The sequence below is a fragment of the Bidens hawaiensis genome, unplaced genomic scaffold (assembly GCF_021521415.1).
Source record: "Bidens hawaiensis isolate Kalapana, Puna unplaced genomic scaffold, B.hawaiensis_p1.1 tig00013428_1, whole genome shotgun sequence".
Lineage (NCBI taxonomy): Eukaryota > Viridiplantae > Streptophyta > Magnoliopsida > Asterales > Asteraceae > Bidens > Bidens hawaiensis.
Genome location: NW_027492139.1, coordinates 209282 through 235275, shown reverse-complemented (window position 1 = coordinate 235275; position 25994 = coordinate 209282). Strand labels below are relative to the sequence as shown.

The 25994-nt window shown below is 35.1% G+C and overlaps 2 protein-coding genes and 1 pseudogene across 2 annotated transcripts in view; 1 reads left to right on the top strand and 2 right to left on the bottom strand.

Moving 5' to 3' along the window:
- The window catches only part of LOC143544131 (sister chromatid cohesion 1 protein 4-like), a 240928-nt gene that overhangs the window by 103535 nt on the left and 111399 nt on the right, over positions 1-25994 (bottom strand). The gene's annotated exons all lie outside the window — the stretch shown is intronic.
- Positions 10361-13150, top strand: LOC143544110 (phosphoenolpyruvate carboxylase kinase 1-like). The gene is made up of 2 exons (XM_077036263.1): positions 10361-11364; positions 12790-13150. Exons 1-2 carry the CDS (start codon positions 10575-10577, stop codon positions 12843-12845), a joined length of 846 nt encoding a protein of 281 aa, XP_076892378.1. The 5' UTR covers positions 10361-10574; the 3' UTR covers positions 12846-13150.
- On the bottom strand, positions 23554-24637 carry LOC143544109 (ethylene-responsive transcription factor 1B pseudogene; annotated as a pseudogene).

The following is a 25994-nucleotide window of genomic DNA, read 5'->3' as shown; positions in this document are numbered from 1 at the left end:
CATCATCTACTTTAACTTTAGTTAAATGAGACCCAAGGTTTTGTTAGAATTTGTTTCCTTTACGTAATATTGTTTACTTTAGTATTTTATCAAGTTTGTCCAAATATTAACCAGTTAAATATAATTATCAACTTCTAGTTTATTAAGTATGATTTAAAGTGCATGTTGCTATATGATCCGAATCTTAAGTCTTTGCTACTTGAATGGTAAGCCAACTGGTCCTTAGATGTGCAATTGTGGTCATGGACTTTCGGCATGTCATGTACGGGAGGCCGAAGGTGCCCGTTGTTTTGGTTTGTTGTCTTGGATCATGAGCTTTTGACTTCTGAGCGAGGTGATTGAGTATTTATGTTTTCTTTTCAATTATAATTAGTCACTTCTATAAACAAGTTAATTTTGTGGATATATAAGGTTTTTAATTTTATATAAAAAAATAAAGAGAATATATACAAAAACTTCATCAAATTTTTGTATATTTAAAAAATATGTTTATTAGTTTATGTAAATATTTATATATTTTATAACTAGCTTACTGGAGTTTAAAATAAACTTGTTTCAATTTTATAAAGTAAGTGACCACCTCGCTCATACAGTCATACCATTTATTTATATTTTAAACGTGTACCCTATTTTGCCATGATTATATAATTCATAATATATTAGATAATACTATTTATTCATACAATATCAAAACCAAATTAGTTATTAATTAAATAAAACGGTCTTCAGAACTAAATCAGTGAAATATGATAGGGAAATTTTGATTTTTGATGTTGGTTTGTTGTTGTGGCATCTACCATCTTGTTGGTTTGTGCTGTTTTAATGAAAATTGTTTAGATTATATTTTTTTGAGTGTGTTGAGATTTTGAACTTGTGGATGGTCTAATACACAAAGTTGTCTTCCCGCTGTTGGTTAACCAGCCAGCTAAAGTATTATACTGCAGGCTCAAGTCACTCAACAAGTGAAAACGCATATTAGTTAGAAAATTATTTACTATGTAGCTGGATACCAAGTTGGCTACTTAACTATTAAAAATCAGGTACGATACTCAAACACGAAAACACATAATATTATTAAGAAAAAAAACACACCCATATACAATGGCCTTACACCTTTATTTATATTAAGCTTAACTCGTTTCCGATTCATACTCTAATTCCTAATAATATTCAAACAAATAATAAATAAGCTTTATTTGCAACTCTAATATTATCTTCTAGCAATAAATTAACTTTTTTTTATTGAAAAACAATAAATTAACTCTATTGTTTTTGTTCTTTTATCTATAAACTCTTTATTAAGTTCATCCACTAAACTTCTTGGTTGTTTATATTAACCTCATGCATATGTGAAATCAAGATTTTATCCTTTGTTAACCGTTAATCGATTAGGTACAAAGTCTTTGTCATCTTTCGGTTTAGGTTCAAAAGTTTTGACACTAGCATGTTCTGGTCTTTGGCTTGTGAGTGAGTATTGGATTAAGACTTTGTGGAAAAGAATGCATCTCTCGCATTAATAAACTAAAGCCTCGTATTTGTCTTTTGCTTGGGAATAATTGAACTATATAAATGGCAATTATTGGGCTATATTTTATTTTGAGTATATTAAAATATTAATGATTATAAAATTTAAAGTTAAGCGGCCTGATTTTTTCAGTCACAAACCTGAGACACGTTGATGGTGCCGACAGGTTCAACTTGCATTCATTCATATAAAAAACTACATTAATCTTTTGAAAAGAATATTTCTAACGGTAATTCAAAGGTGGGCCAATTATATTATTCGCAATATTATAAGGTTAGCTTTGTTAGATTCGGATTAAGTGAAGAACGAAAGCTAAATATTCTCATAAAACTTGTAATCATTATGTTGGATTCTTTTACGGTTTTATCAAACCAAAATATCCATATATAACTTGGTTACCATTCTAAAGAGTAATCATTATATTTTAATGCTAAAATTGAGAAACTAAGTGTACTTTTTAAAATGCTAAAAACTTTTTTTCTGAAGGCCTTTTATGAATAAAATGTACATTTACATTTGACGCTATGAAGAGTGACAAGGTTCTAAAATCCTCATGAAATATAACTCAATGTTGCTTAAAAGATAAATATTGATGCAATAATTAGGGCGATTATGATATAAGGATTGTTATGTAGAAATATAACTGATCAAATTTCTTTTTCTTTTTTAATTCATTTAGTGATTCTAACTAAAACTATAATATAGAGATGTATTTAATTCAAAACTAATAATATGATGGGAACCCTAAACAATATATAGGATGTATAAAAGGCAATCAAAAAGAGTGACAATAATTTAGTGGTTTTTTCTTAAGTGATCTCCGGTGACTGTGATTTAAAGTAGTGGGAGAGTGAAATAGAGATGACTATTGACTACCCAAGCATTATAAGATGTATTATAAGATTTTCATAGTTCTATGTATGTTATTGTTTCTAAAAGAAATGTCCCTCTCTATTGTTAATGATTCGTACACTCCTTTATTTTCCCTTTGCGGTTCGGACGGTTCTCAATCGAAGGTGCAATGAAACTATGACACGTGGCAAAAAGCAAGCTGGCAACAGCTGTTGAAAGGACGCGTACCATTAATTTCGCGGCCACGCGCCCGAAAAATAGCGCCCACGCGCCTGAAAAAGCGTCTGGAATGACCAGGTACTGTCACGTCACCATAACTTCCTGCACGTCCTGACACAGTCAGAAGAAACCGTCGCACGACGTTTCAGACGTTTGGACTGTTCTTATCCTTTCACCAACTCTTCGAATTTCAAAATTCAAAAAGATTCAAAAGTAACCGTAAGACGGATGCGGGTACAGTGTTAAGGCAAAACCCTTCACATACCTAGCACCCGCAGGGAATTGAAGCCAAGAATAACTTGGCAACCAAGTAACCGTAAGACGGATGCGGGTACAATGTTAAGGCAAAACCCTTCACATACCTAGCACCCGCAGGGAATTGAAGCCAAGAATAACTTGGCAACCAAGTAACCGTAAGACGGATGCGGGTACAGTGTTAAGGCAAAACCCTTCACATACCTAGCACCCGCAGGGAATTGAAGCCAAGAATAACTTGGCAACCAAGTAACCGTAAGACGGATGCGGGTACAGTGTTAAGGCAAAACCCTTCACATACCTAGCACCCGCAGGGAATTGAAGCCAAGAATACCTCGGCAACCAAGTAACTATAAGACGGGTGCGGGTACAGTGTTAAGGCAAAACCCTTCACATGCCTAGCACCCGCAGGGAATGGACGCCAGGAATACCTTGGAAGTAAAGTAACCGTAAGACGAGCGCGGGTACAGTGTTAAGGCAAAACCCTTCACATACCTAGCGCTCCGCAGGGAATTGAAACCAAGAAGGATCTTCTGGGCAATGCTTGCGGAAACGGAAATAACATCCCCGCATAGCGGGAACGTCGAGAACTACGTTGTTTGAAGCTCCAGGATGGAATTGGTGGTTTTAACATAATTGATCACTATGTTCAAAACTACCAAAACCTCATGGAGAATCCACACAAGTGGGACTCAACGCTCCTGACTTGCGAGGAGGTTACAGACCTACCCGCATCATACCCAAAGATCAAGCAGGAAACTCGGGAATTTCTGCAAGTGACAAGGACTTCCGCGGGAAGAATCCCTATGGAAAACCTTAAAACTAAACCCTTTTCAAAACCCTTTGCTTAAGTCCAAAAGTTCACCTCACTTTATTAAACACTCATGAGAAGAACATTGGACTGGGGGGACTTGAAGAGGTAGGTCCCAGCAGAGCCCAATTGGACCCGCAAGACTCACCTTGAAGAGGGACGTCTGCGCAGAAACCAACTGGATCCGCAGGACCCACCATGCTCAGAGACGTGACGTCCTTACGCGCAGTACGCAAGCTGTTCCCGCAGGAAATGCCTCCCAATGGTGAAGGACTCTGCCTGTTCCCGCAGTTGCGGATACAAGCCATCAGGGAAGGCCACCCGCGCAGCAAGGCTACACGCACAAGGAACTTAGCTCTCAATCACTCAGTGTCACCTGAAGGAATGAGCAAAGACGGGAACAATCTCGCACAATGGCGGGAGGGGGAATACTCCCGCCCAACTAAGCCAGTCCGTACGATACGGGAGATCTTCTGTACTGTACCTGACGAGGTATGGGCAAAAGATCTGACTAAAGATATGACAGCTTATTGACAACAGTATGGCGAGCAGCATGCTCCTGTACTGTATGTCACTATTAGCCGCTGCCTACTCACCAACTCCTGTCATACCACGTGCATAGCCGGCAGTTGGTGGAAAAGGAATAGTACACAGTAGGCCTGGTCACTATCAGCCGCTGCCTACCCACCAACTACCAGCAGGGCACGTGCGTAGGCCACAGTTGGTAGAACAGGAATACTATTCAGCAGGCCACACCTCCTTGGAAACCTACCTTCGGCTATAAATACCACAAATGGTATGACCATCTCATCTTATCATATCTTATCACATTATCATCATATTATACCTGATATCTGCTCTAGCAATCTCTTAATATACATTTATATTTAAAGAGCAATCTAGTCTGATTCTCACGCCGGAGGGTGGTCACAAGGAGGAACCCCCCCTTCTCAGTGACGAGCTCACGGTCTGTTTTGCAGGTTATCAGAAGAATCATCTTTGCCGGGTCTAACCCCTCGTGGGAAACATCTATCTAACCCCCAGGTTACCCGTAATCTGCTCGGGGTCACTTAGTGTTTCTTCAATTATCTAAAGAACATATTGTTAACTATTCGTACGCTTTCTTTTTTACGAGTGCCTATTATTAATTGATTCGTACACTTTCTTTTTTTCCGGGTGCCTTTATTATGCATTATAGGATTTTCAGAGTTCTTAAGATATTATTGTTATTATAAGACATGTCCTTCGTACACTCCTTTATTTCCCTTTTTCTCTTCTGGCTATTCTCAATATATAAATGATTTTAAGCATATACGTGTGTGTATATTATCTAAAGAACATATTGAGAAACGATTTGTACGCTTTGTTTTTTCCTCCTGCCTATATTATTAGTTTACACTAGAATAGTTATTAAAAAGAATGGATCATGTTAAATATTGTGTGGATGGTAATATACCAAAGTATACGAGAACAAGACAAAATTTGTAAAGCACACATGAAGACTGAAGAGTGAGGTGGGGTCCTGTAAGAAACAGGAGAGTGAGCTTTGTTTATGGACAATTGTCCATCATTGCACTCCATTATTTATGACCTTACATTTGTTTAAACTATTTTTAAAATAAAAAAAAATGCCATTGATTGTGGTTTTTGAAATATATTTAACACTGGATACTCCAAGTTTTACTTAAAATAATATTAAAACATCGCTTGTTATCAGCAAACAAAATTAAATAAAGTAGATACCGATGATTTGGCATATAAAATATTCAAATTATGGTGCCTATCACATCATATTTTTATTAGATTTTAATATCCAACACCACTTATATACTCCATTACTCTTGGAATCTATTGATTGCTTATATACTTCCTTTCACTTATTAGATTTTCATTTTTACCCTCTAAAATATTACTGTTATCTTTATTACGTTTCATTTTATTCATGAAAAGATTAATGTTACCTATTTAAGCTAGATACTTCTTTGTAATTTCATGTATTAGTTTAAACTAAATAAAATTATAATTATTAGATGTACGTTTATGGGTTTAACACTTCTAACAATCCTTAAAACAATCTTATTAGAAATTCCACATACTTGAATATCCGTTAAACAGAAACACATTAGATACAAAATAAAGTTTATGTAAGAAATTGCAAGAAATATATAAAACATATATTTCTTTATTAATATATGATGCAAAAGTTGGTTATATAACCGTCTACCCTATTTTTTCTCAAACTCCTATTGTATATGCCAAGACCGCTTGTATGTAGGGACCTTTAACTAACAAAAAGTATTATCAAGTAACTATCACATAAGATGAGGAACATTTACTAACTAATTATTCACTTTGGTGTAATGTTTTAAAAACATAAATCATATTTTATAACTTTTTTTTAAAGGTTGTGAATGAATTGTTTGATTTGTTAGAAATAAACCTGAACCCATACCTCTTATTTGGAACATTCACTAACTAATTGTTTGATTTTTTTGTAAAGGACGTTAACGGCCGTAATGTATTCGCGTTGCCCCATTGACGCCCCTCTTCTTTGGATGCAATGGTGTGTGACATCCCGATATAGCCTATAGGTGATGTGGCCATGGATGATTGGATGACACCACTACACTTAGTTTAAACACTGTATAAGCAAATAAAACTAGATCATATTATAAACAATGTGCCTAGCCAAATACTTTTATTTAGAGCTAAAAGTGCCTCATATAATTGAATTGAGTGGTGGGACTTGTAGTTGCATTATATGTGACCAAGTGTTGTGTGGTGTTTGTGGTGCTTTCAGAAGCCAACTGGTCTGACTGCATAACTTCACCGCGTCACGATGCAGAATGGCCCCTTAGGTTAGCCAACGAACACACCAACAGAACCCCTGTCCTACTTCACCAGGAATCATGAGGTTGAAACTGTTATTCACACAGCAACACATGGTCCTACTACGACACTTGCATTGCCACCAAGTGGCAGCTCACAATTATTTCCACCAAGTTACTATGCACATTATATCATGGTCCTTTCACTTGACAAGCATTTATATTCACTTCCTCCAAATCTTCAATGTAAGTCAACAAACAAACTAAAGATGCTTGATTAGCAGTTTAGTACAATACTCAACAATAATGAAATGATACAATAGCATGGACTACATTTTAAAATGATTGGTTTGTATTTTAAAGTTTCCATAGAGAGAAAATATGATTTAAAATGTGGCTTATAATAGTTGACGCCTTGACGACCCGTTTAAATATATGAGATGTTATACATCCTTAACATAGGAAGATAAAATCATTCAAATACTTCAAAACCAATCTAACCCAAAATTTAAAAGAAACATGTTTCTGAGTAATCAATTTTGAACACTCATAACATTAAGAATGCTATCAAAATATGAGCAAAATAAACGGTATGCACAAATTGTCCAACCTAAGTAATTAGGCTAGTCACAAGTAAATCAACCCATTAGTCATTTTCTACAGGACATGCAAAGTTACTTACTAATGTTTCTATATGTGTACGCCGTTGAATGCAGATGAATAACTATAACAGAGACTAATTCAAACATCAACTAAAATCTTAATACATTTGAAAAATCATATACGTGAACCAAAAGTTTAGGATTATTGGAGACCAATATATGTTTTTATACCTTTGTTATGGTTATAGGGCGGAAGATTTAAAAAATTAACGAACAATTATTACAAAAAGGCAAACAAAAAGGGGTAAAAATGGAAAAGTGGGAGGGGCAGATGACGTAAGTGGTTACGATGTGCAGCCACCACCATGTGTTGGTTGTGGATCCTACAACTGAACCGAAAAAACCACCCGTTACTTCATCTCAATCAACATACGGTTTCGTACACTCTCCTTTATTTCTGTCACCCAACCTGTTCTTCCTTTCCACGTCAACCATATTCAGATTTACACAATTATTTGATGCTTTCTTTACCATATATATCAATAGTACCTCTTAAACGGAAAATGAAATACAAACAAGAGATGTTAAAGTTGATTTAAGTTTTAGATACTTTTTATTTAGGTAATTAACAAGATTCATGCCGTTCAAAATTTTTATAACAAGATTCATGCGTAATCAGTTGTAATTAATTAAAAAAATAAACAATTCTATATATATACAAAATATGATATGAAAGGTGTTAACTTGCAATTCTAACAAAATATAAAAACTTTAATAAGTAAAACATGGAGTTTCGAGTAATAAACAATTCATAAAATAGGATTTTTAATGGAAAGAATTAAAAGTGACAATACAATACGACTCCCCGTGCTTAATCGTCGGGTACAAACGGAAAACAATTTGATATGCTTAATCAGATCGGTTTCATGCCCAATATGAGATTCATTTATATTATTTTAAACTTATTAAAATCATTCATATCAAAAAAAATATGTAATCAAGCAACTATTTAAAAATATATATACACACATTTAATTTTGAGGGCTTATTTTTATAACTTGTGCAAGGCCCCTAAAAGCTATCGAGGACGACCTTGTCTAAGGCTACAGAGCTACTTATTCGTATCTAACGAGTTATGAATAGTATTGTCATGACCATTACGTGGGTTCGGGCATAAATGGAGATCTTGGGTTAAGTCTTGCTTGTCTTCCGGGAAAGCTTCGGTTTTAGTGAATGGTTCGCCCACCGCAGAGTTCGTTTTTAAACGTGACGTTAAACAAGGAGACCCGCTAGCGCCCTTTCTCTTTATAATCGCGATGGAAGGCCTAAACGCTATCATGAAATCAGCCATTATGCAGAATCTTTTCAAAGGTGTGCAGCTGCCAAATAACGGCCCGGTCATTTCACATGTGATGTACGCAGATGATGTGATGTTTGTTGGTGATTGGAATATGAGTGACACGATAAATCTGGCTTGGTTGCTTAGATGTTTTCATTTATCTTCTGGACTGAAGGTAAATTTCAACAAAAGTAAGCTTTTTGGCATCCACGTTACTGATTCAGAACTCAATCAGATGGCGAGAATCATTCACTGTCAAGTGGGTTCACTTCCAATCACTTTTCTTGGTTTGCCAATTGGAGCAAACATGGGACTCACAAAGCACTGGGATCCAGTAATTGAGAGGGTAAAAAATAGATTAAACGGTTGGAAGGCGAGTTCTTTGTCTTTTGGGGGAAGGCTCACTCTTGTTAAAGCGGTGTTAGGGAGCCTGCCGTTGTACTTTCTTTCTATGTTTCTAGCTCCACGAAAAGTTATTGAGGAGTTGGAAAGTATTAGAAGAAAGTTCTTGTGGGGAGGCTCGGGGGTTAACAGAAAAATACACTGGGTAGCTTGGGACTTGGTTATTAAACCAAAGAGGTATGGTGGCTTAGGTGTAGGCGGTCTCGACTTAATGAACTTGGCTTTATTAGCTAAGTGGTGGTGGAGATGGAGAACTGAAAACGAATCTTTGTGGGTCAATTGTATTAATGCTATCCACAAAACTCGTTTACACCCGGATGGTAAAATGGCTAAAATGTCAATTTGCGGGCCATGGAAAAAAATCTCTAAAATTGATAGAAGCTTTTCGGTGTTGGGTATCAACCTTAATGGTTTCTTCATTAGGGAAGTAGGTAGCGGTAACATTACAAGATTTTGGCTTGATAAGTGGTTATGTAGATTCCCACTCAAAGTAGTCTTTCCAGATTTGTATAAGTTGGAGGTTAAGAAAGGTTGTCGAGTTTCTGAAAGGGTGGTTCGAAATGGACTTGGTTTGTTGGATGTAAAGTGGGTTTGGTCAAAACGGATTCTCTCTCTTGAAAACTTGACTGATGTAGAAGACTTAAATGATATGATACTATGCTATTCTTTTCATTTAGGTAAAGACGATGGTTGGAGATGGTTCGGGGACTCTTCGGGTACGTTTTCGGTCCAAAATTTGAGAAGAAAGATAGCAGATCATTTGTATGGGGATGGCTCCCTCATTTGCACTTGGGAGTCTTGGATTCCAATTAAAATCAGCTGCTTCGTTTGGAGACTGATGCAAAACAGAATTCCAGTAGTGGTTAATTTAATTGCGAGAGGGTTGAGGTCAGTCCATCCCGACTATGCGTCGTGCTACTTAGCAGCTGAAACGGTTGCGCACGTTTTTCTGGAGTGCCCGAGAGCTAAAGAGGTTTGGAGAGGGAAATCTCTATATGGTGTTGCTGGGATTTAATGGGCTTAGATTCTCTCGAGTATCTTTTGGAGATGGCGAATGAGCCTGATGAAAAAGTGGGTAGGCGCATCTTGGGTTCAATTATTTCCTCTTCGTTATGGTTTATTTGGAAACAAAGGAACGGGAGGAGATTTAACAAAGGGACTCTCTCTACGCAATTCATTGTGGATGAAATCAAGACAAACGTTTTTGGGTGGGTAAAGTACAGATCTACATACAAGGAGATTTCATGGAACGATTGGGTCAAGTCTCCTTTATCTTGCGTATTGGTTTAATGGTTTGGGGTTTATTAGTTTGTTTCTGTAGACTCCTCCAGCTACCAGCTGAAGGTATTGTACTCTCTTTTTAGTTTTATGAATGGTTGCTGTTCAAAAAAAAAAAGAAAAAGTCAAGCAATGGTTTCAAACAAAAGAAGGCCATGTATTTTATTTTAATGAATGTTTTTGACTTTACTATGACTTACATAATACTAACAATAATTTATCCCCAAAACAAAAATATTCCACCAAAATACACCACCTGGAAAAAGCAAAATCCAAAACCACGAGTAACGTACAACACCTAAAGCTAGAAGTACACACTACACACAACAATAACACTTTCACCTTCTCGAATACGGATATTCGAATCTAGTAAACCCAAATCCGGGCCCATCTTTCCGTTTATAAAACCCACCTGTGCACCTTCATCTCTCCGTAACAACCACCCAACTAACTAACAAACAACATGAAGGAAGTTATAACCAACGACTACCAACTCACCGACGAGATCGGCCGCGGCCAGTTCGGCACCGTCTACCGCTGCTACTCCACCGTCTCCGGCGACTCCTTCGCCTGCAAATCCATTGACAAACGCCTCCTCTCCGATCCTACCGACCGCGAATGCCTCCAAAAGGAGCCTAAAATCCTCCACATCCTCGGCGGAAACCCCAACATCGTCCAGATCTACCGTCTATACGAAGACGAACACTACGTACACATGGTTATTGACCTCTGCGACTCACCGGACCTCTTCGACCGCATCTCATCACGCGCCGGAGTGTTTTCCGAACCGGAATCGGCTTCGGTATTCTCGCCGTTGATTTCGGCGATTAGTTATTGTCATCAGTTAGGTATAGCGCACCGTGATATTAAGCCGGATAACATATTATTTGACTCGAGGAATAATTTGAAGCTGGCGGACTTTGGATCGGCGGAGTGGTTTGGGATGAATGAGAACGGGATGATGAGTGGGATTGTAGGCACGCCGTATTATGTGGCCCCGGAGGTTTTGGCTGGGAGAGAGTATAATGAGAAGGTGGATGTGTGGAGCGCGGGTGTGATTTTGTATATAATGTTGGCAGGTGTTCCGCCTTTTTACGGCGAATCGCCTGCTGATACTTTTGACACGGTTTTGAGAGGGAATTTGCGGTTTCCGACGAAGATTTTTCGGAATGTTTCGCGAGAGGCGAAGGATTTGTTGAGGAAGATGCTTTGTAAAGATGTGTCTAGACGATTATCTGCAGAACAAGTACACAGTAAGTTATAATTACCGTGTATAAATAACTAGAGTAATATTATATTATTGTTTTTTAACTATGGTAATTATTTTGTAGTGTAGTTATTATAGTTCAAAACTTTAAATTTTTTGATATTATTTGTTTGTGTTGTATGTTAAATTTATTTATAGAAAATAACTAGTGTAATTATTATATCATATTATTTAGAGTTAATGGCCATTTTCGTCCATGTGGTTTGCTACTTTCGCCACTTCAGTCCAAAATTTGTATTTTTGTCAATTTAGTCCTCGTAGATTTAAATATTAGCCAATTACGTCCTATCCGTCTAACGGCATCCAGCTATGCCGTTAGTTTAAGGGTATTTTTGTCTTTCTCTTTTTTATTTTGAGTTATTGGTCATTTTCGTCCATGTGGTTTAATACTTTTGCCAATTCAGTCCAAAGTTTGAATTTTTTTCAATTTAAGTCAGTTTTTTTCTATAACCCTAGCGAGCATTATCCAAGCCCAAAACAAGTCTGCATTTACTCTATCTACAACAATAATCACACCCCCTCCTCTCATATTTAGTTTCTAGACGGTTCCTAAACTCTCCCCCATGGTAGAATTCAATGGTAAAGTGGTCAAAGCAATTCCGTGAAACCGAATTGTGCGCAAAAACTAAAAATCGTTTCTTTGATGAATGCATAATATTTAGGGTTTAGAGATTAACATATCATAACGAAAATCTGGGTCGTAATCAACTATTATACATTAATCTACAAAATAATTTTTAGTTTTTTCTGTATAATTCGGTTTCAGAGAATTACCTTGGCCACTTTACCATTGAATTCCACCATGGAGAAGATTTTAGGAAATGTCTAGAAACTAAATATAGGGGGGGGGGGTTATGATTACTGTTGTCAACAGAGTAAATGCATACCAGTATTTGAGGTTGCTCGATCGGTTTGGGTTTGAATTATGCTCTTCAGGGTTATAAACAAAAAACATAAAAAATAAAAAAAAACTGAATTAAACTGAACATTAAATTGACAAATTTTCAAACTTTGGACTGAATTGGCAAAGATATCAAACCACAGGGACTAAAATGACCATTAACTCAAAATTAAAAGGAGAAAGACAAAAATACCCTTAAACTAACGGCATAACTGGATGCCGTTAGACGGATGGAACGTAATTGGCTAATATTTAAAACTATGAGGACTAAATTGACAAAATTAAAAATTTTGGACTGAAGTGGCGAAAGTAGCAAACCATAGGGATGAAAATGACCATTAACTCTATTATTTTTGAACTATTAGTTATTATGTAGTGTAATTAATGTAGTTCAAAATTATAAATTACATATTCTTTGTGCGATTAATAGGTTAATTTTATTTGTAGTGGATCCTGTCTCGGGTTTTATATGTAGATGTCTAATATTGTTTTGGTGTATTTGTGTTACAGGGCATCCGTGGGTTGTAAGTGGAGGGGAGACTCGACCGATGGCGGATCTAACCTAGACGACAGAGGCGATTTCGACTACTGGATGTGAAATCAACACTGGTTTTTTCTTCTGTTGATTTGAATCCTAAAAGAATCAACAGGAAGAAAGAGAGAGAGCGGAAGTTCAATGAATCTTTTCAAGTTGAGGATTTTTTTTTAAGTCATGATGATGGTGATTATGGTTCTTTTTTCTTCCACTAGTATTATAATATGGAGAATCTATGAATCAATCATCAAAGTAGATGTTTTTGTAAATATAGTGAAGAGATGGTATAATGAGTAAAGTGCTGGTTGTAAATATTCTATGGCAATCATCCTCTGTTTTCCTTGGCTTTCTCTTGCTTATAAATCTTAGTATAAGAAATAATAAGGAAAATTGTTGATCATTAATTTGGGAGGTTTTTAAGTGAATACTTGAAGTAACTACTAGTTAATGAGGTTTTAGATAAAATTAATTAGTATTGAAAATTCAATAGTTGAGATGACGTAATATATCATGTTTGGTTTGAATTGGATATCTATTTATCCATTTGATGGGAAATGTAGAAAAATAATAAATAAATATAAATAATGTTAGCTCAAAGTAGTATAAATAAATATAGCAAAAGAAGTAATAATAGTGATATATAGTTAAACACTTAAAATAAACTTTACTTTGAAGAATAGTTTGGGATGACTATAATATGATAATATCTTATTCTTTAATTTTTGTGGGATGATTATAATATGATACTATCTTATTCTTTAATTTTTGTTAATGATTCCTCTTGCCTGCACCTCTGGTGTGAAAGAATATTCAGTATTTATTATTTAAAAAAATCATTTTTATGTAAGTAACACATTTTAAATTGTTTTGACAAGGTCAAACAAAGCATTTTACCTATCGTGTTTTTTTCTTTGATAAACCATGCTAGATATTAAAAAAGTGTTTTCTCCTTTATTAATTTATTAAATTGATTCTACATGCACATGTTCCTTTCAACACTTTAAATTCGCATTGGATCTAGAAAGAGACCGACAATTTAGCAGGTTCAAATGTCAAATGAATGAAGTGATGTATGTGTATCGAATATTGGTGATATAAAAACTTTATATAACAAAACTTAAAACTCCCGCCGGCTAAGGATAATTAATATCACCGTTTCAATATCAAATAAGTAAAAACAAAAAATTAGAACACAAAGAGAACTCGGCTTGTGGATGATATTTCGGGCATATTATTGCTCATTTGATTTTATTTTCACTTGTAGTAATTTATTATTAATGGACGATGTAATTGTGCCATGGTTTATGCCAGGGGCGGACCCACATAGTGTGGATCGGGGTTCCGGGACACCAATGTTTTTTAAAAATTTATTAGAAGCGGTATATTAAATTTTTTGAGGACCCCATAAGATTTAATACTTGGAACCCATACTATTAATGTTGATGTGGTCTGGTGGAAAGTCCCTTGTTTTATCTTTGAAAGGTCATGGGTTCAAGTCTTACAAGGCTCAGTTTTTGGTTTTTTGTGTTAATTTTTAGTGTTAATCAATCATTTGATTGCTAATGTTGCAATGATAACTTTGGAAACATTCAAACACCTCTAAAACACATATCATTGTTTTCAACTTTATGCATGGTTTTCTTTAGAAACATTCAAACACTTTAAAATATCAGTTTTATTTTTCACTAGTTTAAGTTAATGGTTTTCAACACATGCTTATGAAAGGGTGGATCTATGTTCTATCTCAAAAATGTTTAAGAAAGGGAAAACAAAGTGTTTATGTGTCAACCCGACCCGTTTTGACCCGTTCAGGTAGTGATGATTGAAAAGAAAGTTTTATTATGATATTGTTTTTTATTATGTTCTTCGCCTCGACCCGACCTGAACAACGACCGACCCGAAAAATTTGAACACCGAAAATATGGGACCCCATTCGCAAAAAATCCTGGGTCCGCCACTGGTTTATGCCATAAGCAAGCAATCATGAAACCTTCACACTCAAGTTAACATAATCCGTTTCCTAAATATTAAAATTTTAAAAGTATAAATATAAAATAACTCTCTTTATATTAGAAATTACTATATTATTTAGTAAAATAAGTCTTATATATAAAATAAATCCCAACTAACACGTACCACAATCTCAATATGTTAAGGAATTTTAGGTAGCGATAAAACATCTAAATCACTATAAAAGTGTTGAAATTTACACCTTAAAAGTTATTTTATCAAGTTGGAAGGTCCTCACCATCGAGAGGGGCTTTTAACGGTACGGATTAAGTGGGACTTTGATGAAAATGAATAGACAAGCACCATCGTCATCCTCATTTAGCATTAAAGCAAAAGTGCAAATCTATGTGGAATCAAGTATCACTATTATGTAAAGTGTCACTTAAACTCTTTTTTCTTTTCATTTTTTAGATGTGTAATTGTGTATATCTTTGTTGTGATTATAATATTTCTTTTAGATTTTAAAATTACTAGTTTAGCAACAAAAAGTAACCCAAAGTTTGGTATGAAGCTTTCTTTTTAAGTTTTATCGTAAAGCATGAAACAACATCTGTTGTCTCGTTACAAGATACGCATCCCGTGTCCAAGCTTTTCATGAGAAAATAAGTAAGAGAATGTCTAGTGATAAGCATGGAAAGAATGAGTCCACACCTCACATTATAAGGGAGTATTTATAAGTGAATGCTATGATTACAGTTCTCACACAATTATCATTTATTCTTTTTACTAAAACGACGAGGAGCCCACCGTCACATGTGGTGTTGTGTCACACGACTACATGTCAACTTATGTTCCTCTAGATAAGACACAAATTCGACACATTAACTCACACGATCAAGCTATCATCGTTGTTTTTTTAAGAACTTACGCGGGTTAATATGTTCATTTTAATTCAAATGGTTATCAACAAATCTTTTATGAACAAATTGTTGGGTTCATAGGCCTTTTGTTTAGGCCCGGTTAATTATTTGAATTCTAAAGGGCAGGCGGGTGTAGGGTGGCCAGACCGAAGCCCGGCCCGGTTTGAATTTCTTGTTTAATAAGATACAAACTCTAAGTGTATCTCTATATATTTGATGTTATGTACTTGTAATCGTTGTCACTCAATAAAAGAAATACCTAGTTGCCACCCATGGACGTAGGTTAGTTTAGACCGAACCACGTAAAATTCTCGTGTTTGTTTATTGCTTTCATGTTTGTGTTCGATTCGTGTGTGTGTTTAATCCTAACACAAATTTCATTCCTATAATCAATTCAACTAAACATCATTTCTACTTATTCCATCATTTTTACATTTAATAATAATTTCATTAGTAATGACTAAAGAGACTTAAAAAAATGGAATGAACCTTTTTTTTTTCTCAAACATATTACTTAATACGTGCTTTTATTTACATTTTGTTACTTTCTAATTTAAATGATTGTTCCATTGTTGAAGTTGTAGGTGGTCTGTGTGAAGAGAAGGTGATAAACAAGCGGAGAGCGCCTCGCTTTATCATTGCCGCCGCCTGATTATTTGAAGATCTGTGGTTGCTACCCTCATCATCAGTAATAACAAAGAAACCATCGTTTTTGGTGTCTCTGACTCCGGCAGCCAAGAATATTGCATTGGGCCCCAGAGACGTTTGAACTATTTCCTGCGACAACAAGTCGAAGCCAAAGACGGATTTTATGGCGGTTTTCAAAAACGATATCTTTAACTAAAGATGACCTGCATTTTATTGTTTTTAAAAATTCATTAAACCGACTCACCGGTTATATCAGTTATCAGTTAAAATCGATTTAATTATATCAGTTATGGTTTAGTTATTAGTTATGAGGCTGAGGGGTGTGGAGCGCGAGAGGGGGCGCGTGAGCCCATCCGCTCGCGCCCCGGGGCGCGAGCACCACACCACCGAGGCGCGAGAGGGGCGCGAGAGGGGCGCGAGCACGGCTTTCAAAGCAGGCGCAAGGCCGCTAGCGGGAGGGCAGAGGCGTAAAGGGGTATTGGGAATGCGTGAAGAGCCGTTGGGATGAAGAATAGAGCCGTTGGGCTCTTTATGTTTATTAAAAAAAAAAAAAAATTTCTCTATATAAACCAATATCAACCCAATATCACATACCACACCCAAAATCACATAAAATACTTACCACAACCTCAAAAAAAACCCAAAATCACCCCATCTTCCAAACCTTTTTTTAAAAACATGGCTGGAAATTGGTACCCAAACCTAGATTCAGATTACAGTTACGACGATTTATGGTCGGCACCGGACCAACCGATGTTTTATTCGGGGTCGCAACAATCATCCGGCTTTCAACCATCCAACATACAACCGTCTCCTAACTTTGTTGTTCCGGAGACACAAGAACCAGAAGGTGAAGCTGCGGGACAAAGAAGACGCGTCCACCGGAAAAAACAAGTTGCAACGGACGGGTCGGGTTCGGCTTCGACTGGAAGGACGAAACGGAAAACCACTCCGTGGTCATCGGATGAGAAGGAAGCCCTGTGTCGGGCTTGGATAGTCATTTCTGAGGATCGGCGTTGCGGTAATTGTTTTAACGTTTTTAAAAATGATTTTTAATAAAAAAGTTAAATAAAAAAGTTAAATGACTTACAAATTTATTTATGCATTTTGCAGCGGACTACCAAAATAGCAAGGTCTTTTGGACAAAGGTTAGGGAGACGTTCTATTCGCTCGTTGGGAGTACAGAGCGGAACGCCGATATGATTTCGGGTCGGTGGACCGAAATCAGAAAATTTGTCGGCTTGTTTACTAATCTGTTCAACAAAACCATGGAGGTGGTCTCTAATGACAAAAAGGAAAAAAAAAGAATGAGAGATTTGGACTTCCTTACAAGAGACTTCAGTAACCTAAATCCGGTCGACCAAAATGCTGATGGAAAAACAAAAGGAACGTATCCGGAAGAGGTTGATCGAAGAAGACCAAGCCGAAGAATAAGAATAATGTTTTTTTTTAGTACTTTAATTTTTTTTTAGATATTAATGTGTTTTTTTAATTAATGTGTGTTTTTTTAAATAATTTATGAGTTTTTTTAATAATACGTTTTTTTAATACATTTATAAAAAAATAAAAAAAAACCGCTCGCGCCCCCTCTCGCGCCCCTCCACACCAGGGCCCGGGGCGCGAGCACCACAACCAACACCCATCTTATCAAGTTTCTCTCTCTGCCACACGTCACAATATTATTGGCTGGAGCCCTCACTCGCGCCCCCCACACCCCTCAGCCTGACATAACTAGTGACGTGCTCACCCCAGTCATAACTTATACCTATAAATTAATATGCGGTTGTGATTCGAGAAGGTTTGAATTTGGCAGGATCTGTCAAATAACATATCATTTTCTTTTCTTTGTATTCACATGACACATGGAATCACATGGTTTACTTTCCCATGTTCTATGAAACCAAAAGTATTTGTTTATTGTTTTAAAGTAAAGTAATACGATGTAAATTATTATTATTATTATCTTTTAAAATGATCTAGAAGGCGTGGCCCGTGGACGTGCCATGCCGTAGCGATTTCCGATTTGTCGACTTCACACCTTTTAAAGGCTGACCAAACTTCTTCCCTTATATTATGCTGCTGCCCAATGTATGTTATTTTATTAAATTATCACTATTAACTAATAACCAAATTCCACAACAAAAACAGAAATATAAAAAAGTAGTTATCTAATGCAAAAGGCTGACTTTACATTTCAACAATAATTTATCTTTTCACAGCTATACCGGATGTTAAACTCTTGTAAACTGGTTTAATAGTTGGTAGGGGTGTTCACGGTTCGGTTTCAAACCGTGAAACCATCCAAACCGGTCATCGGTTTGGTTTTACGGTCGGTTTTTTAAGCTAACTTATGGTCGGTCAGTTTCAATACTTTCAAACCGTAACTAACGGTTTATTTTAAAAACCAATCATATAAAACCGGACCTAACCGTAGGAAATTCTTATATTAAAGTTTCGAAATATTTCATATATACACATATATGTATTAGACAAATGAATAAATATAATTGTTTTAGCTCTACTTAAGTTAAAGTAAGAAAACTTGTTTTTCATTCTCAATTATCAATACAGTAAGTAGACCTCCTCAATGTGTTTTTTAATTTGCAGGTTTCTAACATTGTAAATCCTATATGCTAATGTTATGAAATCTTTATAATCTGTTTATACTCATAGATTTTGATTTATGTCACCAATGTTGAGATCATCTATGTTTCTTTTCAAATCCCTTATGTATGTAGGTTTTGTTAATTATTATGTTAAAATCGCTTATTTTGAACATCTTGGATAAAAGCCCAACAAGTCTAAACCGTGAAACCAAACCGGAACCAAACCGTTACAGACGGTTTAGTTTCGGTTCGGTTTAAGAGTTCAACGGTTTGGTTTTGGTTTACAAAAATAAAAACCGTTACTAATGGTTTGGTTTACGGTTTGACCTAAAAACCGTGAAAACCGGACCGTAAACACCCCTAATAGTTAGACCAATTTTAAATTAACATCGTAAATAATTTAAAAGTTATGAACAGTGTTTACAAGGGATTAAAACATGACTGCATAAACATTGCTTCTTTTTCTTTCTTAATTTTCACTTTCACCCCTTTGCTATAAATAAAATATAGCTTTGACCCATTCTTTTTAGTAATTCTATTTTTCTCTAATAATTTGCGTTTGTTATTATTTTTTTTTTCTAAAATAAATATGTGATTATGATGCCCTTTTATCGTTATACATGGCATTAAATATTGAGTTGTAGACTATACGGAGTGCAAGTACCGTAGTGGTACCTTGGGAACCGAACAGAATAACATCGCTACCGACGTCGACATTATCGGAATGATATCGGAATATGTTTCAGGTCCCGATCAAGGTGAACCGAATAGATACCTACGAATAGCGTCATACCTGTGTCAATATTTTCAGAACCGGTTTCAATATTCATTTTGTTGATTTTGATTGATGTAAACTATTATGTGTCGATATCCATTTGGACATATCCATTTGGACATGTCATGACTTTATTTGTGTAACTAAACCATTGTAAATAAACTTTACGCAATTAAAATTACATATTTTTTCAAAATTCCTATATAAATCTAGAATTGGTGAATCTATGAAGAAGCAGCACATCTACTTATCTAACTTGATCATGCATGATGCCTCAGTTAATCTGTTAATGATTACTGGCAACTTTTTGTCAAATGTTTTGTTTCTTTCGTCACGTGACTTGTTTTTGTGGCACCAAAAATTCGTGAGACTGCAACCTATACCAGATTTCCTCAAATGCTCATGTTTTTCTTTCTACCTTATCCGTAAATGTTACAAAAATATTAAAAGATTACCTATCACCTAAGTCCTAACCCACAACAATTAGCAAAATATTATCTAAATAGTCACTTAACAAAAGAAAAAGATCCACCTGACCTTCTACAAGTATATGAAATTTGTACAGTTTTAGAAGTGGGAGCCAATAGGATATTGACACCTCAACACCAATGAAAATTACGTGATTTAAATGATATTTGTGATTTCCCAGCGAAATTCACGCAATAACAACCATCAACCAACTAAAAAACGACATGTGGACCTGAAAGTACTAGTTAGTACAAAATGGTTTTTCTTTTAGGAAGTGCAAACAAAATTTCCTATGTTACATTTTAGGTATGTTGCAGAAGTGTGGACGGATATGTGTTGTTTTCTATCATATCATATAATCATATATTGTTTTTTTTTTAAAACAATCACAACTGGACTTGGTAAATGTATTTGAACATCAACATATATGGGCCGGCCCATGAGTACACTCTTTGAGTCTTGAAAAGCAACTTTTTGTGACATACTGGCATAGTGGCACTAATATATAATCACAAGTTAACAATTAGAGGTGTACAAAACCGGTTTTTTTTTCCAAACCGAACCGGTTTGAGTTTTGCATGTTCACAACGGGTTGACCCAAACCGGCTTGATTTAGAAACCGTTTAGAAACCGGTTTAAGCATAGAACTAGTCAAATTGATCCCGACCGGTTCGATTCGGTTTTAACCAACCGGTTTAAGACAAAAAAAAACCGTTTTGATTGTGAAATAACCAAACCACTATATGATTCGGCGGTTTGGTTTGGTTTGGCTTGGCAGAAACCGGTTTTAGAAACTAACCGGTCCGGTTGGTTTCCGGTTAACCGGTTCCGGACCTCTTTTTTGGTACACCTCTAATCACAACTGGACTACTGAGTAATAATGGTCATACTGAATGCAAATTTCCCATGACTTTAGTTGGAATATAACAATGCTATGATGTTGACTTCTTCTGTACCGGCTTTATTGTTATAATACTTTTAAGGAAATTATTGGAGTGTCATCAACATGTACAAAAGCATCCACATTTTTTTAAAATCCCAACATAACTAGGTTGAGGTAACACAAGCACAAGTTGTTTGGAAGGCAAATGACTTGTACATAATAGAAGTAACAACTTTGAAAGTTCAAACAAAATTGAAGTTTATTTTGACTTAAGAAGTCTCTACACAGTTTCTTTCAAAGTTCAAAACTTCCAAATCCAATAGAAACAAGTTGTGGTTTGATCACCAAACGTTAGTCTTAACATTTGTTTAAAGCAAAACAAATTCGCAACTTTTTTTTCTTTTTCAAACACTGAAGAGTTCAAGTGATCAAGATCATGTTTGAGAGTAGAAAGTGCAGAAATTACGCAAATTTTAACTTAGTAAATTGTTCATTTATTATTTCCCGTCATTAAAAATCATGGATAAATACGATTTTCCATAATTTTGTGATTTCTTTAACAAATTTTTCTAGATATTTAACTGATAGTCTAAGGTGTCCGGTTCCAGTTACCTTAACGGGATAATATACGTTAACAAGACAGGAAACGAGTACTTATGAATCCAATGAATATTCATAAAATCAATCAAATACATGAACACAAATAGTGGATTATTATACCACAAATCTTGATGGCACTTGAAGTTACAAGAGATTTGACGTATCCTTTATAGCTAATCTTGTGAACTAAACACGAAGTGCATGTTTCGGTCTAATGATTCTAACGATAGCCGTTTCCCACAAATCATTTCATCGAGGGTGTGTGTAATTGAAGACTGGATTATTGAAGCTAACTATACATATATATATACAAGTGATGTGATTATAAGTTTTTTGTGTCGTCGTAATATTGATTAGCAAATTGGTCTGAGTGGAGGTGGGCTTTTATAGGCCGGCAAAGGTACGGTCCTTATTATATGTGAAGAAAAACAATAAAAGTGGGAGTTAGTGGGATTTTCAAATGCACGTTTGAGTCAAAAAGAAAAAAAATTGATGGCTTTGGGGGCTATTTAGTTGGACTAAAAGTGTTTGATATCAGATTTGCATTTTTCTTATAATGTAAATTAATCACGCACTAACCCTTGTTCACACTACAAGTTAAAAACAGTAACAATAAAATATAGCAACTAGCCAATCATAATGGTGGATTTATTTGCATTTGTTACCTATTGTTTTGGGATAGTATGGTGAATGGATCATGATTGGATAATAATATAAATAAAATAAATAGAGCTATCCATTGAATCTGACAGTAATAATAAATTCTGATAATACAAATGTAAAGGAATAAATAAAATCACACAACTATCATGACATGTGAACCAACGATACATTGAACACCGGCACTATATGTAATTTACAACCAAATTTTAATAAACTAAAAAGTTTAGAATCACAAATTTCTTTTTATAATTAACAAAGCAATAAATGAAAAATTGACGGTGGAGGTAATGGAAGATGTAACCTCTTCTTCATTACTCCATAACATTTATAAAATCACTTAAAACTTACTCCCATGACTTTTACTATGCCATAAACCCAGATGTTAAAGCAAAGTCAAAAGTCATAACTTCCTTCCAAATACTTGAATGAAAAACTAAAGTTGCTTCTTGTGACCATGTCTTGCTTTTTTGTGGTTCGGGTTGACCACCTCGATCCAGTTTAAATTCTACACTCAAGACTTGAAATACTGTTATAGTGCCCGAATTACATACTAACAAACATCGTTTCTCTCCTTATATCTTAGAGACTCATAGTCATAGACGCATAGAGACAATACGTATTTTAAGATTGTCATTTCTAAAAATTAAGTTTGTTCATTCTATATAATGATTTTTTTAATTATTAATCACCGTATTAGTTTGAACTTTAAAGTCATTCCCACTTTGTTTAGGTGTTATATAGGAGGTATGGGGTTTGAACCCCGCAATGTACAAATATTTTTAATCGTTTAAAAAAAATTGATCATGAACTTTAAGGTTTAAACATTTAACGGATTTTTCAGACACCTTAACATAAAATTGGCATATAGATAAACAAACATAAAAAGAAAGTCAGCAAACCTTTGGATGATTCAACTACTATAATAAGTCTAATCCACATAATAATTAAAATTCGCTTTGATTCAGAAATTACAACTCTTTTAACACTTTAAATACCCACATTCCACACAACCTTTGTACACACAACTCCTTTATAATTAGCAGGCTTCCTATATATTTAATTTAAAACTGAAATTAGTTTAAAAAATAAAAATATTTGGTCAATATTATAAAAACTAGTGTTTAATTTCATGAAACATCTAATAACATATTAACAAAAGGCAGGTGGTAGACACGTGTTATCCAAGGATCAATAGTAACAAATTGACAAATCCATTACCTTTAAGTTAACTTTACAACAAAACAATCATAAAAAAAGAAAAAAAAGAAAACGTTGAAAGACGCATGATAAACAAAAGTTACAAGCACACAAACACACTGAGCTAGTGAGCTAGCCACTGGTGTTCGATCAACTGTATATTATTCTAGTCACATTGATTCGATCTCAACAAGAACCAGTTTAACTCTCAGACAACCTCAAAATCTCTTCCAAGTAATCAGCACCCAAGTCCTCAAACACCACCACATTCTTGTCATCATACACATGATCTTTATTAATCCTCTTAGCTTTTCTCTTCATGGAGTGACTCTTTTTCAATGCCAAAACCGGCGAACTCCCTTCCTCAAACCGGTAATCCATCGCTCTAAGAGACTCATAAACCGTCTCAACCGGAAAGTTTAAAACCGCCATTGAACCCCTAGCCACAAATGCAGCTTGGTCATATGCCAAAGCAGCTTGCTCAGGTGTATCAAACGTACCTAGCCAAACCCGAGCCCCGTTTCTTGTCGAATCCCTTATTTCCGCTGCGTACTTGCCCCAACTCCGAGGGCGGATCCCTCGGTAGTTAATCTTTTGTGGTGGACTAGTTGTGGTCTGATTCGACAAGTCGTGATCGTGGTAAGAGGACTCGGCTAGCATTCCGAAAAGAGTCATTTCTTCGGCGTCGTTTTCGTTGAAAGGGAGGATTTCGTTTGAAGTGTATGTGTAGAATGAAGAATCCATATTAATATTTGGATGTTGGGTTGATATCATGCAAGTTTAAGTTGGTGCATGTAAGTATATGTTCGAGAAGGTGTTATATATATAGGTATAGGCAGACAAATGGATTATTGTATGAAAATAATATAAAGTTGATATATTGGGAGTTAGTGGGATTTTCAAAGGAATTTGTTGACGCACGCACGTGTCGGTCAAAAAAGTAGTTAAGGTGGCTAACTAGGTCATACTCTCTCAGTACCATGATTTCACTTCACTGTGGCAGTCAGTTTTTGTGATTTGAAACAGTAACTACACTGTGGGACAATGATCTTTGGTAGGGTTGGTTAGGCTGCATTTGAGATTAACTTTTGATCAGCATATGTGAACACAAAATCACATCATTGCAAAAGTTACTTTCTATTTCAGTCAACATTTTCTTTGTTGAATTTTTTTTAGTACTTTTACAAATACAAATTCAAACGTTACTCATTTGAGTGAGTGTGGATTTAAGTACCCTTTAAGTGTGGATAAATCGTCATTTTTATCTTATAGAATCGGAAATATATAGGTAAATAGAATAGAATATTGAATATGAAATTTTGTAAAAAATTTATTAAATTATTATAAAATTTTCTCTATGATACGTTTACCCCATATAGGACATCATGTCGTCCGCATAAGAACCCTACACATATCATAGCTTTTAGCGATTTGATATCAAGTAGTTTATGATCGAGCTACTATAACTTAGACGTCCCAACACATATAAATAACTAAACTTGACTGTCATATTTCAGTGTAATTAATTATGATTATTTAGCTGATATGTTAACATGTTGACGAGTCAGACATCTAATCAAAAAAGTCTCTTGGTTTCTAACTGGGGCTCATTTCATATATCTTTCAATATAAAATGAATTCCAAATCAAAATTCTCTTAATACATTACAATACATGTAATACATGCATTTGTTAGAACCATATTTAGTCTAGCTGATCAAATTATTCATAGTATGGTAAAAACGCTCATCAATTTCTCAATTTTTATATCTCATCTAAATGATTCAATCTTTGAACACTTTCATATCAATGTTACTATTCATTGTGAACAATTATTTACATCATCAAACATCAAATATAAGTATAAAAACTTTTCTACTTTTATTTCGTAAAATTGAATTCACTGTTTTTTTTCATTCAACATTAAATAACCCGTTTGCATGGTGAATATTAAGAGCTTAAGACGACGTAAGAGGGATGAGATCTATCTCTCAATTGTACCATTTCTCGCGGAGCAAGAAATCGGCTCTTGTGCTCAATTCCACACACCAAAAAAACGCCTTTAACTTTCTTAAGAAATCGGACAAGCTTGTCGAGCTCACACAAGGTTGATCATCCCAAAAAGAAATACTATATATGAGTTTTATATTTTGTATTCTAATTTATTACTTAAACGGCACTATACTACTATCTCATATAGTATACTAAACATATGCCAATCATACGTAGTTCAATTCTCCTAAGTATTTCTCAACAATAGAAAATGTATTACGTGTCTGGCTTCTAGTGTTCAATGGGTATTGAGTAATGGTTAAAGTTTAGCCTATGATTTTTGGTTTGAAATCTGACTTAAGGAAGAATTTTTCAAAGTGATGGGTTTTTTCTTATTTATAATTTTCCTAAACAAGTCATATTTGAAATGTCAAAATTAATATAAACGGTTGACATTTTCTTACAAACAAAAAAAAAAA